The sequence below is a fragment of the Patiria miniata genome, unplaced genomic scaffold (assembly GCF_015706575.1).
Source record: "Patiria miniata isolate m_02_andy unplaced genomic scaffold, ASM1570657v1 HiC_scaffold_5, whole genome shotgun sequence".
Classification (NCBI taxonomy): Eukaryota; Metazoa; Echinodermata; class Asteroidea; order Valvatida; family Asterinidae; genus Patiria; species Patiria miniata.
The window spans coordinates 34,692,824-34,710,156 of NW_024037072.1; the positions used below are offsets into that span (position 1 = coordinate 34,692,824).

General features: G+C 42.2%; 2 protein-coding genes and 1 long non-coding RNA gene across 5 annotated transcripts; 2 read left to right on the forward strand and 1 right to left on the reverse strand.

Annotated features, from left to right (window-relative positions):
- Window positions 1-3,913: 3,913 nt before the first annotated feature.
- Window positions 3,914-7,749, forward strand: LOC119740552. Its single transcript, XR_005272693.1, has 3 exons — window positions 3,914-4,507; window positions 5,464-5,605; window positions 6,676-7,749. It is a non-coding gene; the product is annotated as an uncharacterized LOC119740552 (long non-coding RNA).
- Window positions 7,750-11,698: 3,949 nt separating this feature from the next.
- On the reverse strand, window positions 11,699-14,547 carry LOC119741885 (uncharacterized protein C14orf119-like). Of its 3 annotated transcripts, none has more exons than XM_038217818.1 (2): window positions 14,100-14,170; window positions 11,699-12,263 (listed from the first exon to the last, which is right to left on the reverse strand). In XM_038217818.1, the coding sequence occupies exon 2, from the start codon at window positions 12,230-12,232 to the stop codon at window positions 11,858-11,860; it is 375 nt and encodes a 124-aa protein (XP_038073746.1). In that variant the 5' UTR covers window positions 12,233-12,263; window positions 14,100-14,170; the 3' UTR covers window positions 11,699-11,857. The 3 variants fall into 3 exon arrangements, with proteins under 3 accessions (XP_038073746.1, XP_038073745.1, XP_038073744.1); XM_038217817.1 differs by lacking the exon at window positions 14,100-14,170 and adding an exon at window positions 14,429-14,547 and having other exon boundaries at window positions 11,700-12,263; XM_038217816.1 differs by having other exon boundaries at window positions 11,700-12,263; window positions 14,116-14,182.
- Window positions 14,225-16,864, forward strand: LOC119741886 (histone deacetylase HDT3-like). The gene is made up of 2 exons (XM_038217820.1): window positions 14,225-14,496; window positions 16,033-16,864. Exons 1-2 carry the CDS (start codon window positions 14,274-14,276, stop codon window positions 16,140-16,142), a joined length of 333 nt encoding a protein of 110 aa, XP_038073748.1. The 5' UTR covers window positions 14,225-14,273; the 3' UTR covers window positions 16,143-16,864.
- Window positions 16,865-17,333: the final 469 nt, after the last annotated feature.

Sequence of the window (17,333 nt, forward strand, 5' to 3'; positions counted from 1 at the left end):
TAATTCCACATTACCCCGCCATTTTAAAAATCGAAGTGGCTATCGTTACGGCAGTCGTTGTTTAGCGCCCTCTACGATATTTTTTTGATACGCACGCAGGTATATAGTTATTTGTTTCCACACGTTTTAGCAAGCAGTGCGACAGCTCAATCGATAGAGGGTAGGATTTTGCACCGCGAGGTTGCGGGTTCGAATCTCAGTTTTGCACTCGAATTTTTTTCCCTTTTCTAACCTGAGGCTTTGGAGGATTTTTTTTAAAAGGGAAATAAAGTCCGAATTTCATAACGTTCAAATTCACTTTTTTCCTTCTAATTTTATATTTTCTTGTCATGTTTTTATAAAAGTTGCAGTCTACCGTAACGATAGAAAATGGGAAATGCGTTACGGCTGCCGTAACAATAGCCACTGCGTTTAAAAATAGCACCCCTGTTGCCCTAAAAATCCGAATATAATCGGGTAGGCCTAATCACTAGCCCCACTACTACTAGTGTGGCCGCGGTATGCTGGTGGGGCTATAGTAACTCATCATCATCATCATCATCTTCCTGTACTACAGTGCAGAAACCTCCGCTGGAGTATACTCGCACATTGGTTGAAGTGCAAACAAGCAGGTGCAGACATAACTCGAGGCATAAAAAGACACATATGTGCAAGTAAAAAACAGCTATTTTGGGACAGGTTGGTTATCTGAAGGTGACACCGTTCACTCTGGTCTTGAAGATATCCAGGGTTGGTGACTCAACAACTTGCTGGGGCAGTGAGTTCCACAGGCGGATGGTGTCTGGGAAGAAGGAGCCCTTCAGTAAGGTTGTACGGATGGGTGGGATGAGGAATTTCTGGCTGTTGCCTCTGGTAGATGAGTTGACCGGGATAAGGTGGTTGTCAGGGATGTCGATGAGTTTGTTGGTGATCCGGTACATCATTGCGACTTTGGAGATGGCTCTTCGGTGTTGTAGAGACTCCCAACCCAGTTTACTCAGCATGGTGTTGACACTGCTGTCTCTGGAGTAGTTGTTCATAATGTACCGGGCAGCACTACGCTGTACAGATTCAATTTTGGTGATGTTCCTTTTTGTGGAAGGGTCCCATACGCAACTGGCATACTCAGCAATAGGCCGCACAAGGGTGGTATAGCAGCGGGTCTTTACTTCACGAGGGCAGTTGCTCAAGTTGCATCGTAAGAAGCCAAGGGATCTCAAGCACTTCTTGGAGGTGGTGTCTACATGTCTGTTCCAGGATAAGTTGTCAGTGAGTTCTACCCCTAGGTATTTAGCTGATGGTACTGCCTTCAGAGGGTGGTTGTGGATGGAATAAGTGAACTTTACCGGTTTGCGACGTTTGGTGATGCGAAGTACTTGACATTTCTCTGGATGGAACTCCATGAGCCATTTCCTCTCCCACTCCTGCATGGTGTTGAGGTCCTGCTGGAGCTGGTTGGCATCGTCGATGTTGTTTATGACACGGTAGATAGCACTGTCGTCAGCAAACAGTCTAACACTGGAGTCTTCAGAAATACAGCCTGGGAGGTCATTGATATAGGCCAAGAATAGAAGGGGGCCAAGGACAGTACCCTGGGGTACGCCGGATGACACAGGGGATTGAGCTGACGACTCCCCCTTCAGGACAACTTTCTGGACTCTACCCTGAAGGAAGTTGCTGATCCAGGTAAGTGCACTGCCATCGATGCCGTAGTACTTCAGCTTATGGAGGAAACGAAGATGGGGAACTTTATCAAATGCCTTCGAAAAGTCCAATAGTATGAGGTCAGTTTGAAGACCTTCATCCAGGTTGTGGGCAATGTCATCCATGGTGATGATGAGCTGGGATTCACATGAGCGGGCCTTACGGAAACCGTGTTGATTGTCAGACAGGATGTTGTAAGCCTGGAAGTGCTGCATGATGGAGCTGTGTATGATATGCTCTAGAAGTTTGCAGCAGATGGCTGTGAGTGAGATGGGCCTGTAGTTGGCTGGTTTATTCCTATCTCCTTTCTTGAATACAGGTGCAACGGTGGCTGATTTCCATATTTCAGGGAGATCCCCACTGTCCAAAGAGGCTTGATACAAGATGGAGAGTACAGGTCCAAGGCTGTTAGCAAGTTCTTTCAGTAGACGAGCTGGAATATTTTCTGGGCCGGTGGCTTGATGAGGATTTATTTTCTTCAGCAATTTGATTACGCCGTTGACATTTATCTGTATGTGATCCATAGTAGGAAATGGACTAGGGCCAAGGACTGGCATGGTGGATGGATCCTCATCTTTGTTGAAGACTGAACAAAACTGGTCGTTGAGAATATTTGCCTTATCCTTACTTCCAGTGTATGTAGCTCCTCTGGGGCCACGAAGAGGGGCAACACCATTGTTGTCGCAGCGCTTGCTTGAGATATGGCTCCAGAAACGCTTGGGATTTGACTTGAGATCTGGGCACACAATGTTGTTGATGTAGTTGTTGTATGCTTCTCTGCATGCATTCTGCATACGTTTCTTCACGACGTTGTACCTGGCCCAGTGACGGTGATTGCGATGACGGCGATGGGAGCAAGCCTTGTTGTAAGCACGTTGTTTCTGCCTACTGAGCTGCTTGATTTTGCGGGTTATCCATGGCTGGTTGAACTCCAGCTGACATGCTCATATTCATTCACATGTGAATGAATATGAGCATGTCAGCTGGAGTTACTCAAGCTAGTTGGTTTGGACTTACACTTTTTTCAGCAACTCCCAATCCCATTCCTTTTGTGTTCCTTCGTTCTCAAATGGACCCCCACTCAGTATCCGCGTAGCTGGCAATGGACTTGAATTGTTTCTATTCCAGCGATCCCAACCGCGTAGCCAAAGAGTTTAGGGGTGTATTTCCGAATAGCGGGGTATTCTGCAATTACTTCAAAGCTGAAATTTTGTTTACCATAAGTATTCCTTGTGAGATTTGTCAGCATTATTCCCGATTTCAGGATTTTTTGTCAAGATTGACCTTGTTCCTGATTTTAGTATTTTTTAACCATGTTAACACTGTTTAATTTGCATGATTTAAGAATCCCTTTCTGGAATTCTTGAGTATTTTTCATAAAGTGGTTTTAAAAAGTTTGGAAAAAAATGTTGCAACCTGACGCCGCTTGCGCGATTGTGTACAAAGTCTACGGAGAGTCAAGAACATTTTCTAACTTAGTATTTTCTAACCAATTGAAATGTTTTTCAGTCCCAGATTCATGTCTTATCATCATCTTTGCAATGAATGACCTTCATTGAGATGATTATATGAAGGAAAAAGTGGCATCAGGTTGCAACATTTTTTCCAATAGTTTAACTGGAACAAAGAAAAATGGGTATTTTAAGGGGTACCCTAAGGCAAATACAGATATAGGCCTACATACATGTACACTTTGTACATGTACACTTACATTTACCAACGATGGTATGACCATGCCTTCGGTGGTAAATGTAAGTATCATAAACATCGAGTTAAAGTCACCAACAAAGCCAACAGAATGCTTGGGCAAGATTACCATATGCGAAGTTCACTAATTTTCCTCTGTATTGACTAACAAGCCCCCAGATAGCAATTTCATGTCATCAAAGTCAATTTGAGCAGTGAGAAAATACAAGCATTTTCTTAGAAAACACTTAGAATTTTTCAGTCCACTCTCATAGGGTTTGTACACAGAGTGTCGAGTGAACTTCGTATATGGAAATCTTTCCGAATGCTTGGTCTTTAACTTTGTGCCGCAACCTGAGAACCTGCTCCCAGAAGATATGAGAACAAACGGAAAGAGTTCCATACTGGGCCACCACTCATATTCCCTAATAAAAAGACCTGAAAAGTACCAAAAGTTGTAAATCTGATGAAGAAAAACTATTTAAGGAGAGCAAAAATTCTTAAAAATACTTTTAACTTTGTCTGTCATGGCCCATAGACTTAATGCAGGAGGTCTGAGTGGTGGCCCAGTATGGAATTCTTTCCAAAGATGTCACTAGAGTCAAAAGCATTACAACTCCGTGCAGCCAGGTTTGTGCTCCAGAAGTACCACAAAAGGGAGAGTGTGACAGCTATGCTCCAAGAACTCCAGTGGAATTCCCTTGAATGAAGAGACAAGCAGCAGGCCTGGTCATGCTTAACAAGACACAACACAGCATTGTCGCCATCAACCCAGCTCTCTATCTGTCACCCATGATGCCAAGTATCACCAGATCATTCCATCCCAGCAAACTACAGCTCATCACCAGCCGCACCCAACTCCACGGGAACTCCTTCTTCCCCAGATCAGTTCGCCTATGAAACACCCTCCCAGATGTACCAACCACCAACCAGCTGCTAAGCAGAGCTGCTGAATTTTACTTGCACTTTGTTGGATCCTGCACAAATGTTATTTTTCTTCGTCTTCGTTTCGACACCATTGTTTCTTCAAGTTATTTTTGTCTTCAAGCACCTATAAGTCTGCACTGCATATGAGCACCAATCACCCCCTTGGCATTACATCCAGACTGATGGATCCTGCCGAGTTATCGATGTAAACGTGAGCGAGAAAATACGATGCAGACCCACGCTTTCATTGTAAAAATCCTCGGTACAAACTTTGTGTAAACAAGACTTACGCGCACGCATGCAACACAGTTGCTATGCATTTCGTGCTTGTGTGCGCGTGTGTCCATGGCGATCCTATCCGCATCGCCAAATCATGTCCAAATGTTAACCCTAACTCCCTAGGGGGTGTGAAAAATGGTATTACAATTGGAGGATTCAGGACTGTTAGGGCTACAAAAGGCAATAAGTAGGGCAGGCCTGTTGCCAGCCCTGAGCATCAGGGGGCCCATATTACCAACTAGGGGGCCCACTACCATAAAAAATACACATGTATGGCATTTGCCGTTTGGGGGGGGGGGGGGAGCAATTGCTCGTCAAGGGGGGCTCGGCCCCACCAGGCCCCCCCCCCCCTCCTTGGCAACGGGCCTGAAGAAGGGTCTAAGTTACTGGGACTACCCTGTAACAGAAAAATCGTCAGCAGACAGTCGAAAGTGTTTCAACCCAGGGTGGCAGATGGGGGGGGGGGGGGGGGGGATTGGAAAGGGAAAAGGGTCGCTATTTTCCCTGAAAGGATGGAATAAATAAGTAACAGCATAAATTGAATGGGGACTATTGAGAAAAGTCAAAGTCCGATGTGTTTTCTCCGAAGTGGCTATGCAGGGTACTCTGCAACTAGCTGTGCCTTTAAATTGAACGACTTTTTGGTAGATGGGAACATTTAAAAAATTTGCCAGTTTATCCACAGTTGACGTTGTCCGTGATTCTGACTTTTGAAATGGTATTCAAAATGCCACTTCTTGTAATTGAGTGTACATGTACATTAATTTTCAGTGTAAGATGTCAATGAGTGGTGTGATGCATGACTGAGGATGCAGCCAGATAAAAAAAAAAATCTCAAATGATCTTGAAAATTATAATTTTGATTTTGTTCTTTTCATATTTCTGCAGTGTCTGCACAGTTAATGAACACTTCAAGATGTCACGAAGACTCACATCATATTTGCTGAGTTTAGGGGCTATAGGAGCAGCCGGTGGAGTTGGTTGGGCACTCATGAAACTTATTTCACCAACTCGAGAAGACATGCTAAAGGTACTAACAAGAAAGTTTTGAATCATTCGAGAAAAAAACAATTGAACTCTCACATTTTGTCTCGCCTGAACTTTTCAGAAAGAAACTATGCAATCGCAATGTCTGTACGTATGTGGTTAAAGTTTCGTAAAATTGGTCTCATTTTAAAAGTTGAAGTCCAATTGGAACCAAACTTGAATCCTAGATGCAACATTGGCGCCTTCATATAATAATGATGTCAAAGGTCACATATAAAGGTCAAAGATCATCTGGGGTCAAGTTGTAAAATAGGCTGAACATGTGAAATTGGTCTCATTGAGTCATTTCAAACTTGGGTCATAGACACAACATAGCAACTTTCATATAATAATGAAGTCAAAGGTCATCTAAGGTCAATTTTTACTATAGGCTGAACATGTAAAATTGGTCTCATTTGAGAAGTTGAAGTCCAATTGGAACCAAACTTGGGTCAAAGATGCAACATGGCAACCTTCATACTGATTAGCCACTCTTTAAAGATAATTGTGACAGCAGGCGAGACGCATGGTTTGAAAACCAACCTAATGTCTTACCGTTCCCGAGAAAAGACGAAAAAACCCTGGTTGTTTACATCGGACACGACGGAGTACGAATACGTTTTTCGTGTCGTTCTCTAGTGTATGATATACACGTTGTGTGTCGCAGGATCAGTGGTGACCAATCACCAATGCAAAAAAATTGGTTTCTTCAATGTCCGCAAAAGGCGAACACTTTACGCGTATGAATGAAATCACAACTAGCATCCAAACGGCTCGAATTTATGGGGTCGCAAAAGTGGACCCCGAAATTCGTTCTCGCACACATAATACAGGAATAACACAAAAACGCCCAGTTTTTAAAGGGTAGTTGTGTGGATGTTTCTATCCTACATGTAGTTTTAAATGTTCTTTCCGATCAACATAATCTCATTCAAAGTGCGTTTTGTAGCCCAATTGGGCTGTTCCAGGACCTAGTGTCCAATAACATTGTGCTTTTTGTTTGAAGACTTGACAAATCGGTGTTTGGTTTCCCACCTGAACTTATTTTACTGCTACTGTCACTTAAACCAACAGGTACTGCCAGAGTCGGATCCGAAGGTTATGACTGAATCCAGACGCAGGAGCCAGGCATTTCTGGATGCCATTAAGGCCGCAGCAGAGAACCCCAACCCCATCCACATGACATCGTCACCCCACACACTGACCAAGAAGGACTGAGAGAAGTCAGGGAACCAGAACTGTGATGAGAGCGGCAGAATCTTTTCGGGGATCTGCCAGGGTTTCTCTAGCAAAAGGCGAACACTGGGTCCTCTTTGACGGCATATCGGGTGACAGGGACCCATTTAGGGCAGAGACCCTACACTTTGCTATTCCGTGACATGCTCAAGACTCTTACATCCAGTCTGAGGAGACTATATTTAATGTTAGGATTATCAGGGATGTACGTCCTCCTGCAACTGCCTGATTTCTGGCTTTTTTTTTTCAAATTGTAAATAACATAGTGCAGTGGCACCATACATGTACATGTGTGCATACTCATCTTTATATCTCAATTTTCAGGCAAAAACATCACATCCCTGAATTATGCAAGACGGAAGCATGGAGGAGAAACGTAAAAAGGGCGTGTACAAATGTCAATTATGTGTATTTGAACCCTGATCCTCCCAGATCCTTCAGAATCCACCGGGATTAAAGGATCCTGCAGGATTGAGGAAGGTAGAGCCTTGGAACGTGATGGGTTCGACCTACCAAGTTGAAAGTTGAATGAGCAAGCTGCCATTTGTTTCCTGCAGTGGGTTAGATTTTGGAGGATTCAGGAAAGTGTTTTAGCAACATGCAAAAAAATTGTTTATGCGTGGCATCCTTTGATTTCAGTAGAATTCAACTCTTGAATTCACTTTGAAGCCCATGCCAATTTGTGTCCTACAAGAGAATATTTGCTTATTACAGAGCCAGAAATTTATTGGCGTTGCTTGTCATTCATACATCCTGAACATCATATTTCCAAGGACTGCATTGACTCCCTTGTAGGTTTTAAACTTTCACTAATAATAGGTTTGAAAGAACTTGATCTGACTTTAAAGCTATAGTCCATCATTTGCAACTATCCGAAAAGTAGTTGGCATAATTATTGTTGAAAAACATACTTGGTTGAAAGATAGTAAGGGGACTAAACTCCCTGTGAAATTATTCTCTCTGGCAAGCTGTCATTTTGAAGTAATCAACGAAAGAAGGCCTTTCCAACAGTGCTTCTTAAGACGCACCGTAGTAAATTTAAATTAGTGGTTCGTTTTGTTATTCGGCGAAGCGGGCGCAAGCATTGCCACGACGCACACGCACTTGTTATAATTCGTCGGATCAGTGCGCGACATCGCGTAGCTGCAATCGGCTGTGAGAACGTGTCTCGGACGCTGAATTCAGGCCCAATTCAAAACATGATTCAGCAACTTTTGATTTGAAATTGAGATCCTAGAATGCTGTTTTTCTCGGAATATACAGCTGAAGCTGAGCTGAAACTTCAGCAGGTTAGTTGTTCAGCACCCTTCTTTAGATTTTGAGCACTTTTGTTGCTTCAAATGAACAAAATGCACAAATTACAAATGATGGACTATATCTTTAAGGCACTTACGTCTGGTATATTCATTCTGTGCATGAACAGTAGGCACAGAAGTTGAAGTATGCACTGTGCAGGATGAACTTCGTGCATGTATGTGTGGGCATGTTCATCCATTCAAACCGTGGACGAAAAATTCCAGAGAACAAAAGAGAACAATATTGTCCACGATTCCCAGCATACGTCTGCGATTGGGGTCATGTACAAAACATATGAATGTCTTCCTTAAAAGTTAGAGTACAACCAAAAGAGGGACGATAGGACATCCACGATCGACGGTGTGAACAAGTTTGTCTGCACTTGTGTTTGGCATACAGTACACATACATGTATGTAGGTCTTTTTTCTTTTTATTAAGTTTTAGCTTATTGAAACAATGAAATTCAATTCATTTTGTGCTGATCAAAGAAAAAATTGCAGTTGACTTTCATTACAGTATGTTCATTGAATTCAAAATAATGAGATCGCAAACATGCAAATTTATCTCAATATGTGAAGAATCAATGTCTAATCAATGGCGGCGTCATTTCATTAGATGTCATCATGATAAAAAAAAAATGAATTGTTGTTAATAGATGTTTAACCTTAATTGGGAATAAGAAGAAAAAAGCGAATAAAAAAATTATCTACAGATTGTGCTTTGTTTTTTACCTTGTGATTTCTAGACCCAAGGCCAGGACAAGCTTAACCCAGGATGCCTTGGTCGAGTTGGACCACCAAGTAATTCCTGCTTAGCAAACTGCTAATTGAGAAATATTAACAGTTTCATTTTTATCCTTGACAAGATGTGAAATCTTTGAAAAGGAATAGGAAGGGCTACATACATTAAAGGGAATATACAACATTTGCAAACATCGAAAAATAAAACTACCAAGTTTTTGCGAAATACCTTAATAGGATGTTGGTAAATGACAGTCTAAAGCATCCTGTAAAATTATGGCACCTGGTATACTGTCATTTTCAAGAAAAGTGGTATTTTTGTATCAATTTCCAACGCTGATCGGCCGATCAGCGTTGGAAACAACTGGCTTTGTTTTCAAATACTGGCCCCAATTGACCATTGCACTTGTTTGCAATCGATTACAAACCTATGAACGGGTACGAACCAGCTAGACTGGTTCCCTGACCTTACAATTCCCCAATATATGTAAACTGCTCTGTTTCTTCTTATATGGAGTCAGGGAACCAGACTACAGGAAAATGATCGTTTTTCTTGGTTTTTATAGCATTTTCGAACCTAAAACCTCCAAAAAGTCAGTGTAACTATATTTGCTTTATATTTCCAACCCCCAAATTCCATCCATTTCTGAAAATTACAGCAAAAGCAAATGATGTATATTCCCTTTAAGATACTGATACGTTGGCATTTTCAGTGGCCAAAAAAACGCAAATTCAACACGATTTGTTTACTTTCACATCAATTTCCATATTTGTTTTATTTTATTTAACAACGAAGGTGCTCTTCCGACTTTGCCAACTCCCAAATAACACAGTACTGCATCCTACTTTATTTTTGTGTAGCCCAATCTTGAAACTCAACTCTTGAATGTGACGTCCTTCCAGTTTATTTCTTTAACCCTAAGGCCAAATAAATAAAAACATGTTTAGCGTCCTGCCTTTTTGAAAAAAGAAAGCGGGAGGCCCTTTTTTTTCCCCCTCCAAAATGGCCGCCCAACCGGGCTATTTTTCAAGATGGCCACCGGCTGTTTTTTTAAACGGCCGCCGTTGGACTCAGGAAATGACATACCAGCTTTATATGGGCTACATGAAACAGATAGAGAGGTCAAAATGATGTCACTGTTTATTTTTTCGGTTTAAAAAAGAAAAGAAAAAAAGAGGTGGGCTCCAAAAAGCAAGCGGGCGGGGATGCTAAACATGTTTTGTTTTTTATTTGGCCTAACTCCCAAGGCATTTTTGCTAGGACGCAACCTCAATACTGAGAAATCCTCCAACTGCCTTCATGTAAAAATTGCACAAGCCTCAATCCTGCAAAATCACCGTCAATATTTTGAGGCTGAGCCAGTGCAGTGACATCCTGGACCAGCGCAGAGGAATTCAAGTATAATCTAGGCCTAAATTTATGCACGGGTGAGCATAAACAACACAAGGTCCGTCCCAAGACCTTGACACAGTGGACCACACAGTGCATCCTCTAAAATCAGCCACACATTTTTGCCATATAGCCTCAATCCTGCAAAATCCTCCATTTTGCAAAGAGGGTTTTGGAAGATTTGGGAAGGTTAGGGTAATAGGTTGTGTTGGGTTATACATGTAGCATGTTTTGAGTAGAGCAATAACCCCCCCCCCCTAAAAAGTCAGTCTCTTACACAAACATGTACATAATAAAATAAAGAGGCACTACTCTTACCATATGCATGAGTATTCTTGAAGTGGACACTAAATGCAATGTGGAAAAAGTTACATGCATTTTCTATCTATCCCATGTTAGAATTTTGTAGATACATATACATGTAGTCGACACCAGGGATAGTACTGTTTGCTTTTAGCATATCAAATGTACAACAAAACATATTGTGCCCATTACATTAGCTTGGAATTGGTAAATTGACAAAAATTGTCCTAGATTCATGCACGCCAATATGGAATAATATCAGGGTCTCCATCGAACAATCTCAAATTCCTTCATTTCTGCACTGTTGCCATTATTAAGGCTAACCACATTGTCAGCATTTAAACTGAAGTCATGGGGTATCAAGTTTTTAAACGCAAAAGTCTGACTTTAAAATGAACATTTCGTCGCGTCAGTGCAACAAGGTCGTAACTCGATTCGGCAACAAAGTCGTATCTCGCGCGAATACTCTCCATGCATGCAACAAGGGCGTATCTCGTGCAAATACTCTCCGTGCAACAAGGTCGTATCTCGCGTATCAGGGCGTCCACTGACTTTGTGTGTACATGTTCATTGTACATCCAGGTTATTTGAAGCGAGATACAACCTCTTGACATTGAAAACTTGGGTTTCACGTACATGACGTCACACGCCATTTTACGAGATACATGTACGACCTTGTAGCATGGACACGACGATCTAACTGCCTGCTGTTACATTGCTTCATAGTGTTGTTTCTGAACGATACGACCAAAATCAAGTTAGATGTAAATAGTGAGGGGCGTGTTCCGGAGAGTTTTCTGCTCTGAAAAATTACAGATGCACACTTATAACAAGTAGAACCACATGCGATGGAGTGCGGCAGTGGCGTATCCAGACAGGGGGGGGGGGGGGAGGGGAGGGGGAGGGGGGCGCAGAGGGGGCACTTTGTCCCCCCCCCCCTTTTCACAATTTGTTTTGTTCAGCAATTATTTCAATAAATGGTTAGAGAGTTCTGACATCAATCCCCAAAAAGAAAACCTAATGAAAAACCATTACAATGCGCCTTGAATTTGGTTATATAATTTGCAGTATGCATAATAATGGTCAGTTTTGAAGAGCGCCCCCATTTGAAAGGTGGGTCCCCCCCCCCCCCCCCTTTTGGATTTTACAGAGTGTCCCGAGAAAAAACATGTCTACATTTTGGCGTGGATGTGAGGTTAGGCCCCTGACATCCAAAGCTGGAAACGCTTCTGGAGTGCAGCATGGAGATACAGAATCCTCCTTGCTTCAAGTTGAATTGGGAAGCAAGCATCAGCTCCGCACTTGTTCCAACAATCTTGCATGGACTTTTACATTAACCTCATTCATAAATTCTGGAGCCAGCTCTTCGAGTCTGTGCACGAGGACATCTCTTTCCTCGTCGGACCACTCGGCAAACCATTCTGAGAAGAGTTTCAGTTGACACTGGAATATACTCGGGGGCTTGTCGTTCACTTTGAGGGTCTCCAAGGCTTCAAAGAGACTCCTGACATCCGCTGGGATGGCCTTGTTGACTAGGTCTGTCATAAAGTCCTGTCGCTCATAGTGGTTCCATGTTGTGAACCAGTGAATCACTGTCCGTAGTTCCTGCTGGAAGACGTGCGCTGCCATCTCTTCCCTGCTGGGTGCTGACGCAGCAGCTGCCATGGTTTAATCACTCACCATTGAAATCTCGACTCTACAAAAAAAAAATTATGCAATATTATTTAAGGCAAAAAAACCTACTTCTGCTTCCAGTTTCCCTCCCTACCCTATTCTGACAGCCCCTAACCAATTTTTTTTATGGGAAAAATGACCCCAAAAAACACCCAACTCCATCAATTTCTGCTATGCTATTTCCCATTTAAATTGCCACCAATTAATTGTTCACACCCCCACCATTACGCCGCAGAGCTGGATTCTATCTAGTCAAAAGAGCAATTTTGGCAGCTTCTGGACATCGTTTTTTTTTTTTTTTGTGGCATGCATATGATACATACAGGGACTTGTAACTTGTCTAGCCTAATTAAACAAAGCACTTCCCAGACTAGTTTCCAGTCCTCCGTTATTACAAAACTTCCCATAGTGGGCAGAAAAAAGCAATAATAACAGGTTTAATTTGATTCAAATTAGGCGAAGTAAAAAAACAAACATGTTTAGCGTCCCCGCCCGCTTCCTTTTTAGAGGCCGCCTCCTTTTTTTTTTTTTTTTTTTTTTTTTTAAAGACAAAAATTGATAAATTTTAACGATCTCTGACGAAAGAAATCTTATTTTTAGACTTTATACCGTGTATAAAGCTGTGGAAATAGTCAATGAGTCCAAGTGGCGGCCATTTTGAAAAAAGCTGGTAACCATCTTGAAAAATAGCCCGGCCGCGTTGTCTTGAAAAATGTGTCGGGCGGCCATTTTGAAAAAAAAAGAAAAAAAAAAAGGGCCTCCTCCTTCCTTTTTGTCAAAGAGGCAGGACGCTAAACATGTTTTTTTTTTTATTTTGCCTTATAGTAGTTATACGAGTACAGAAGCATAGAACATTTTCTTTCCTCTTTATATGAATTATTTCCCTTTTAACCGCTATACATTTCATTTAACATAATTATGTCGTGCAATGTTTGTTAAGATTGCGCAAAATTCATAAATTGCGCACGTGATATTCCAACGCAATCTTAAGAATGAGCGCTCATTCTTAAGAATGGGCGCTCATTCTTAAGAATGCGCGCGTTCTTAAGATTGCGTGATTTTCAAGAAAGCGCACAACAGATCCACCCTGCTAGCCCCCCCCCCCCCCCCAAAATATTGGCTCTAGAACCACGCCTGCCCTTCAGTACTGCGTCAATCAACTGTGCCAAAGAAACACCTGGCTAAAGAAGAGGTCACTCTCTTCAAACAGTACCAGTCTAGTCTTTGGCCTCAAGCTGATATCACTTGACTTCCCTCTCAGTACTCAGGTGCAAACATGTTTCCTATACCTCCATGGTGCAAAGTATTGGAGAAAAGTTAGACCCGTGAACGTGGAGTTTACAAGTCACGCTCTGCTTTAAAAATTGACTTGATTACTTCAATCTTCATGATCTTGGCTGGTGAAATACTGAGGACCTTTTTTTTGCCTCTTGAATATCAGCCAAAGAATGAGCAAAATGGCCTGATTTTATTTTGCATGTTTTTTTTTTCTGCACTAGTTGAGGTCCCAGTCTGAAAAAAACACATGAATGAATTATTTATAGGGCCTAGCCTACTACTAAGTAGTTAGCCCCACTAGTGTGGCCGTCGGTATGCTGCGCTAGCCCCACTAGTGTGGCCGTCGGTATGCTGCGCGCAGCATACCGACGGCCACACTAGTGGGGCTAGCGCAGCATACCGACGGCCACACTAGTGGGGCTACTAAGTAGTATACTAGCAACTAGCTGACTAGTCCTCGACGATTTTGTTGGACCTTTTCACCAGCCACCACTGAAGAGAAGTCTTGTGATAAAATTCAGTTATATTGAATGCACGATCTACAATATAAATTAGTTATAAATATCGTACATAATCTCACAATTTTTGCCACAAACCTTGGAAATGGAAGAAAGAATTCATACACATACTAAAGTGTACAGTGCCTATCTCTTCAACCTCCAATGCAATGTCGTTCCCAATTATCAAACGATACATACACCTAACGTTAGCCCATAAATGTTAGCTCTGAGAAGGAGAGCTGTACGGATGCAAGATGGCGGCCCCCATGGTGACTTCCACGGTAACTCTGCGATCTGGAGAAAAGCAGGAATTTAGCCACCAAATTCAGAGTAATAGTGACGCAATCACGCATGATAAGTTACGAGAATCTATACAGGTTATACAGAAGGAGGTGAATGAGTACCTTACCGTTCAAGTTGATCTTGAGAAGGGTTCCAAATCGAATGATTTAAGCAACGACGATAATGCTGATGAAGGTTCGTAACAACGCAGAGGGCGCTTTACTTGTCCGAGTAATGCGCCTATAATGTTTCCCGCCTATTAATTGTTTGAAATCACTTGTTTGACTTCCCTCTCATGTGCAAAATATTGAAGAAAAGCCTCCTTTAAAAATTGAATTGAGTCTGCAAACTTGGTTGGTGAAATACTGAGGACCTTTTCTTTGCCCAGTGGAATTTTTGGAGAAATTTGCTGGCTGTGAAGTTAAGTTGGCCTGATTTAGTTTTGCACGTTTCAGAGCACTCCGGACATGCCAGAGCCCGGCCCGTCTGTTGGCTGTCGCCAGACCATGTCCAAATGTTAAAAAAGGCCACGCAATGGTGTTTTTGCAATGTCGTAATGCAGTTGCGTTGAACATCGCAGAAAGAGTTCCATACCTGGACATCACTTGACACCCTGTGCACAAAGCCTATGTATGAGTATGACTATGAGTATGAGACTGGTCTGAAAATTTGTCAGACGTGCTGCCCTCATTAATAGCCACTATGTTTTTTACTATTTGTAAGCAAACTACATGTACATGGGTTGTCGGTCACTTCGCCCCATTTCCACTTCACCTCATGTCACTTCGCCCCTAACCACTTCGCCCCATTCCCACTTGGCCCCATCCCCACTTGGCCCCATTTCCACTTCACCCCAATGTAAACCCTTTATTATCTTTTCATTTAGTGTTAACCTAGGCAATTGCTGCAACGTCCACGGTTCGTCTACCCAGCGCTGCGGTTACCAACAAAGGCCAGTCATCAGTGTTGCAATGACGTCAGTCACCCGCGCCACTAGCACATTTACAAATTATAATGTTAAGTAAAGTTAAATTATAAGGAAAACTACATGTGTAACATACAACGAACATAAATATTTTCAAATACAAGTACATGTATCTAAGAGATATTAAAGAAAAAAAGCTATGTACATTTTGTACACTGTACTTTGTACACATTTTAAACATTCAACTATAAGGCATGATTGCGGGATGGGCGAAAACCCCACAAAAATCCTTTTGAGAAAAAACACGGGGAAATTCCTGATCCGGCTCCAAATATAAGTTTTCAGGTGACTTTTGCATGTTGGTTGAGGCCTTCAGAGGATCCAGTCTGCATCTGGGGAGTGATATATCTCGTCTGTGGGAGTAATTGAAAAGCATTAGGAGATTGGCAATTGCATGCCCCATTATTAAGTTTTGATTTGCAGAAACAAAAAAAAATGTAGTCCTATCAATCCAACCTGACAAACCTGGAAGTGCAAACGTACAATCCACGATGAGGTACATGTAAACTGCTAAAACGGTCACCCTGGCCGTTGGGGTAACTCCTTTTCCATATTAGTTTAAAACACATCCAGCACGGCCGGGGCGAAGTGGAAATGGGGCGAATTGGCGCGCTTATGGCGGCGGGGCGAAGTGGGGATGGGGCGATGTGGGGATGGGGCGATGTGGGTAAATCCATCTGATCTCAAACTCAAAGAACCAAAGGAAGGGATTCATAACTTTCACAAGTTACTATATTTGCTCACAGAAGGAGAAGAAGAGGAAGAAAACGAAGATGAAGATGAAGAAGATGAAGGTGGAACAAATGGAGAAGGCCAGGGAGATCGAGAGCCACCCCCAAAGAAACCCAAGAAATGAATCAGCCTTAAACTTTTGTTTTTGACACTTGCATCTTGGACCATTGGATTTCATGGCATTGTGGAATGTGCATGGCTAAAGAGTTGGCTTGACCCGTTGGCTTGACCCGTTGGATAATAAACAGTGTGGCCACTCTGGAGACTCTCATGTTTTCAAGAACTACATGTAGTGCCGTGGAGTTTAAGCAAAGGAATGATTACGAAGGACCTCAGATTGAATTAACAGATGTTCACGCACATAATGGCTCAACTTAGTGCTTGTGTTTCAGGATTCCCACGGTCATGGAAAACATCATGGAAAGTCCTGGACAAAAAGTTGGAAAAGTCGTTGAAAATTTGGGGGGAAAATTCATGGAAATCAAGATCATGAAAGTGTTAATTTTGATGGGCCGCTTTAAGGATGGCAGTAAGGGGAGGAGGAGGCCGTTATGAATTAAAAGTTGTTCTTAAAAGATAACAAATGGTTAGCTTAACATTAGCGGTTCATCAGTATCATAATACCAAACAACCTTTCCCTGCATAATGGCCTTAAATGTCATGGAAATTGTCATATTTTAGTCTTGGAAAGTCGTGGAATTTGGTTTTCAGATGTTTGTGGGAACTCTGGTTCTCTAAACAAGTGAATCACGCCATATAGTATGTTCCTTGCTCTATGATCACACAAATCAAATGTGTATTTTGCTCCAGTTCGGTTTGATGAGACACTTGATTCTTTTGTCCAAATGATGTTGTATTCGCCTTTGCCTGCCCTTCTTTCCTGGGAAGTATTCTGTCATGGATGGATCCAAGTGTATCCACAGGACAATTCTAGAAAGGGAGTTCTGGATATACAGTGAATGCCCTAGGACAGCCAGTGTTAGGCATGACAAGTGTTGTTGTTTTAATTCAAACCTCATAGTCGGGGTGAGTTAAAGCTATAGTCCATCATTTGCAGCCATCCGAAAAGTAACTGGCGTAATTATTGCTGAAAAACAAACTTGGTTGAAAGATAGTAAGGGAACTAAACTCCCTATGAAGTTATTCTTTCTGGGAAGCTGTCATTTTGAAGTAATCAACGAAAGAAGGCATTTCCAACGGTGATTCTTAAGAAGCACCGTAGGAAAATTTAAATTAGTAGTTTGTTTTGTTATTCAGCGCAGCGCGCACAAGTATTGGAACGACGCACACGCGCGCGCGGTTGTTGTAATTCGTC

Excerpts from the sequence above, each read along its gene's own strand:
- LOC119741885 (XM_038217818.1), bottom strand. The coding sequence starts at position 12,232 with ATGGCAGCTGCTGCGTCAGCACCCAGCAGGGAAGAGATGGCAGCGCAC.
- LOC119741886 (XM_038217820.1), top strand. The coding sequence starts at position 14,274 with ATGGCGGCCCCCATGGTGACTTCCACGGTAACTCTGCGATCTGGAGAA. Across the intron at positions 14,497-16,032 it reads CGACGATAATGCTGATGAAG|AAGGAGAAGAAGAGGAAGAA; the intron begins GTTCGTAACAAC and ends ATTTGCTCACAG.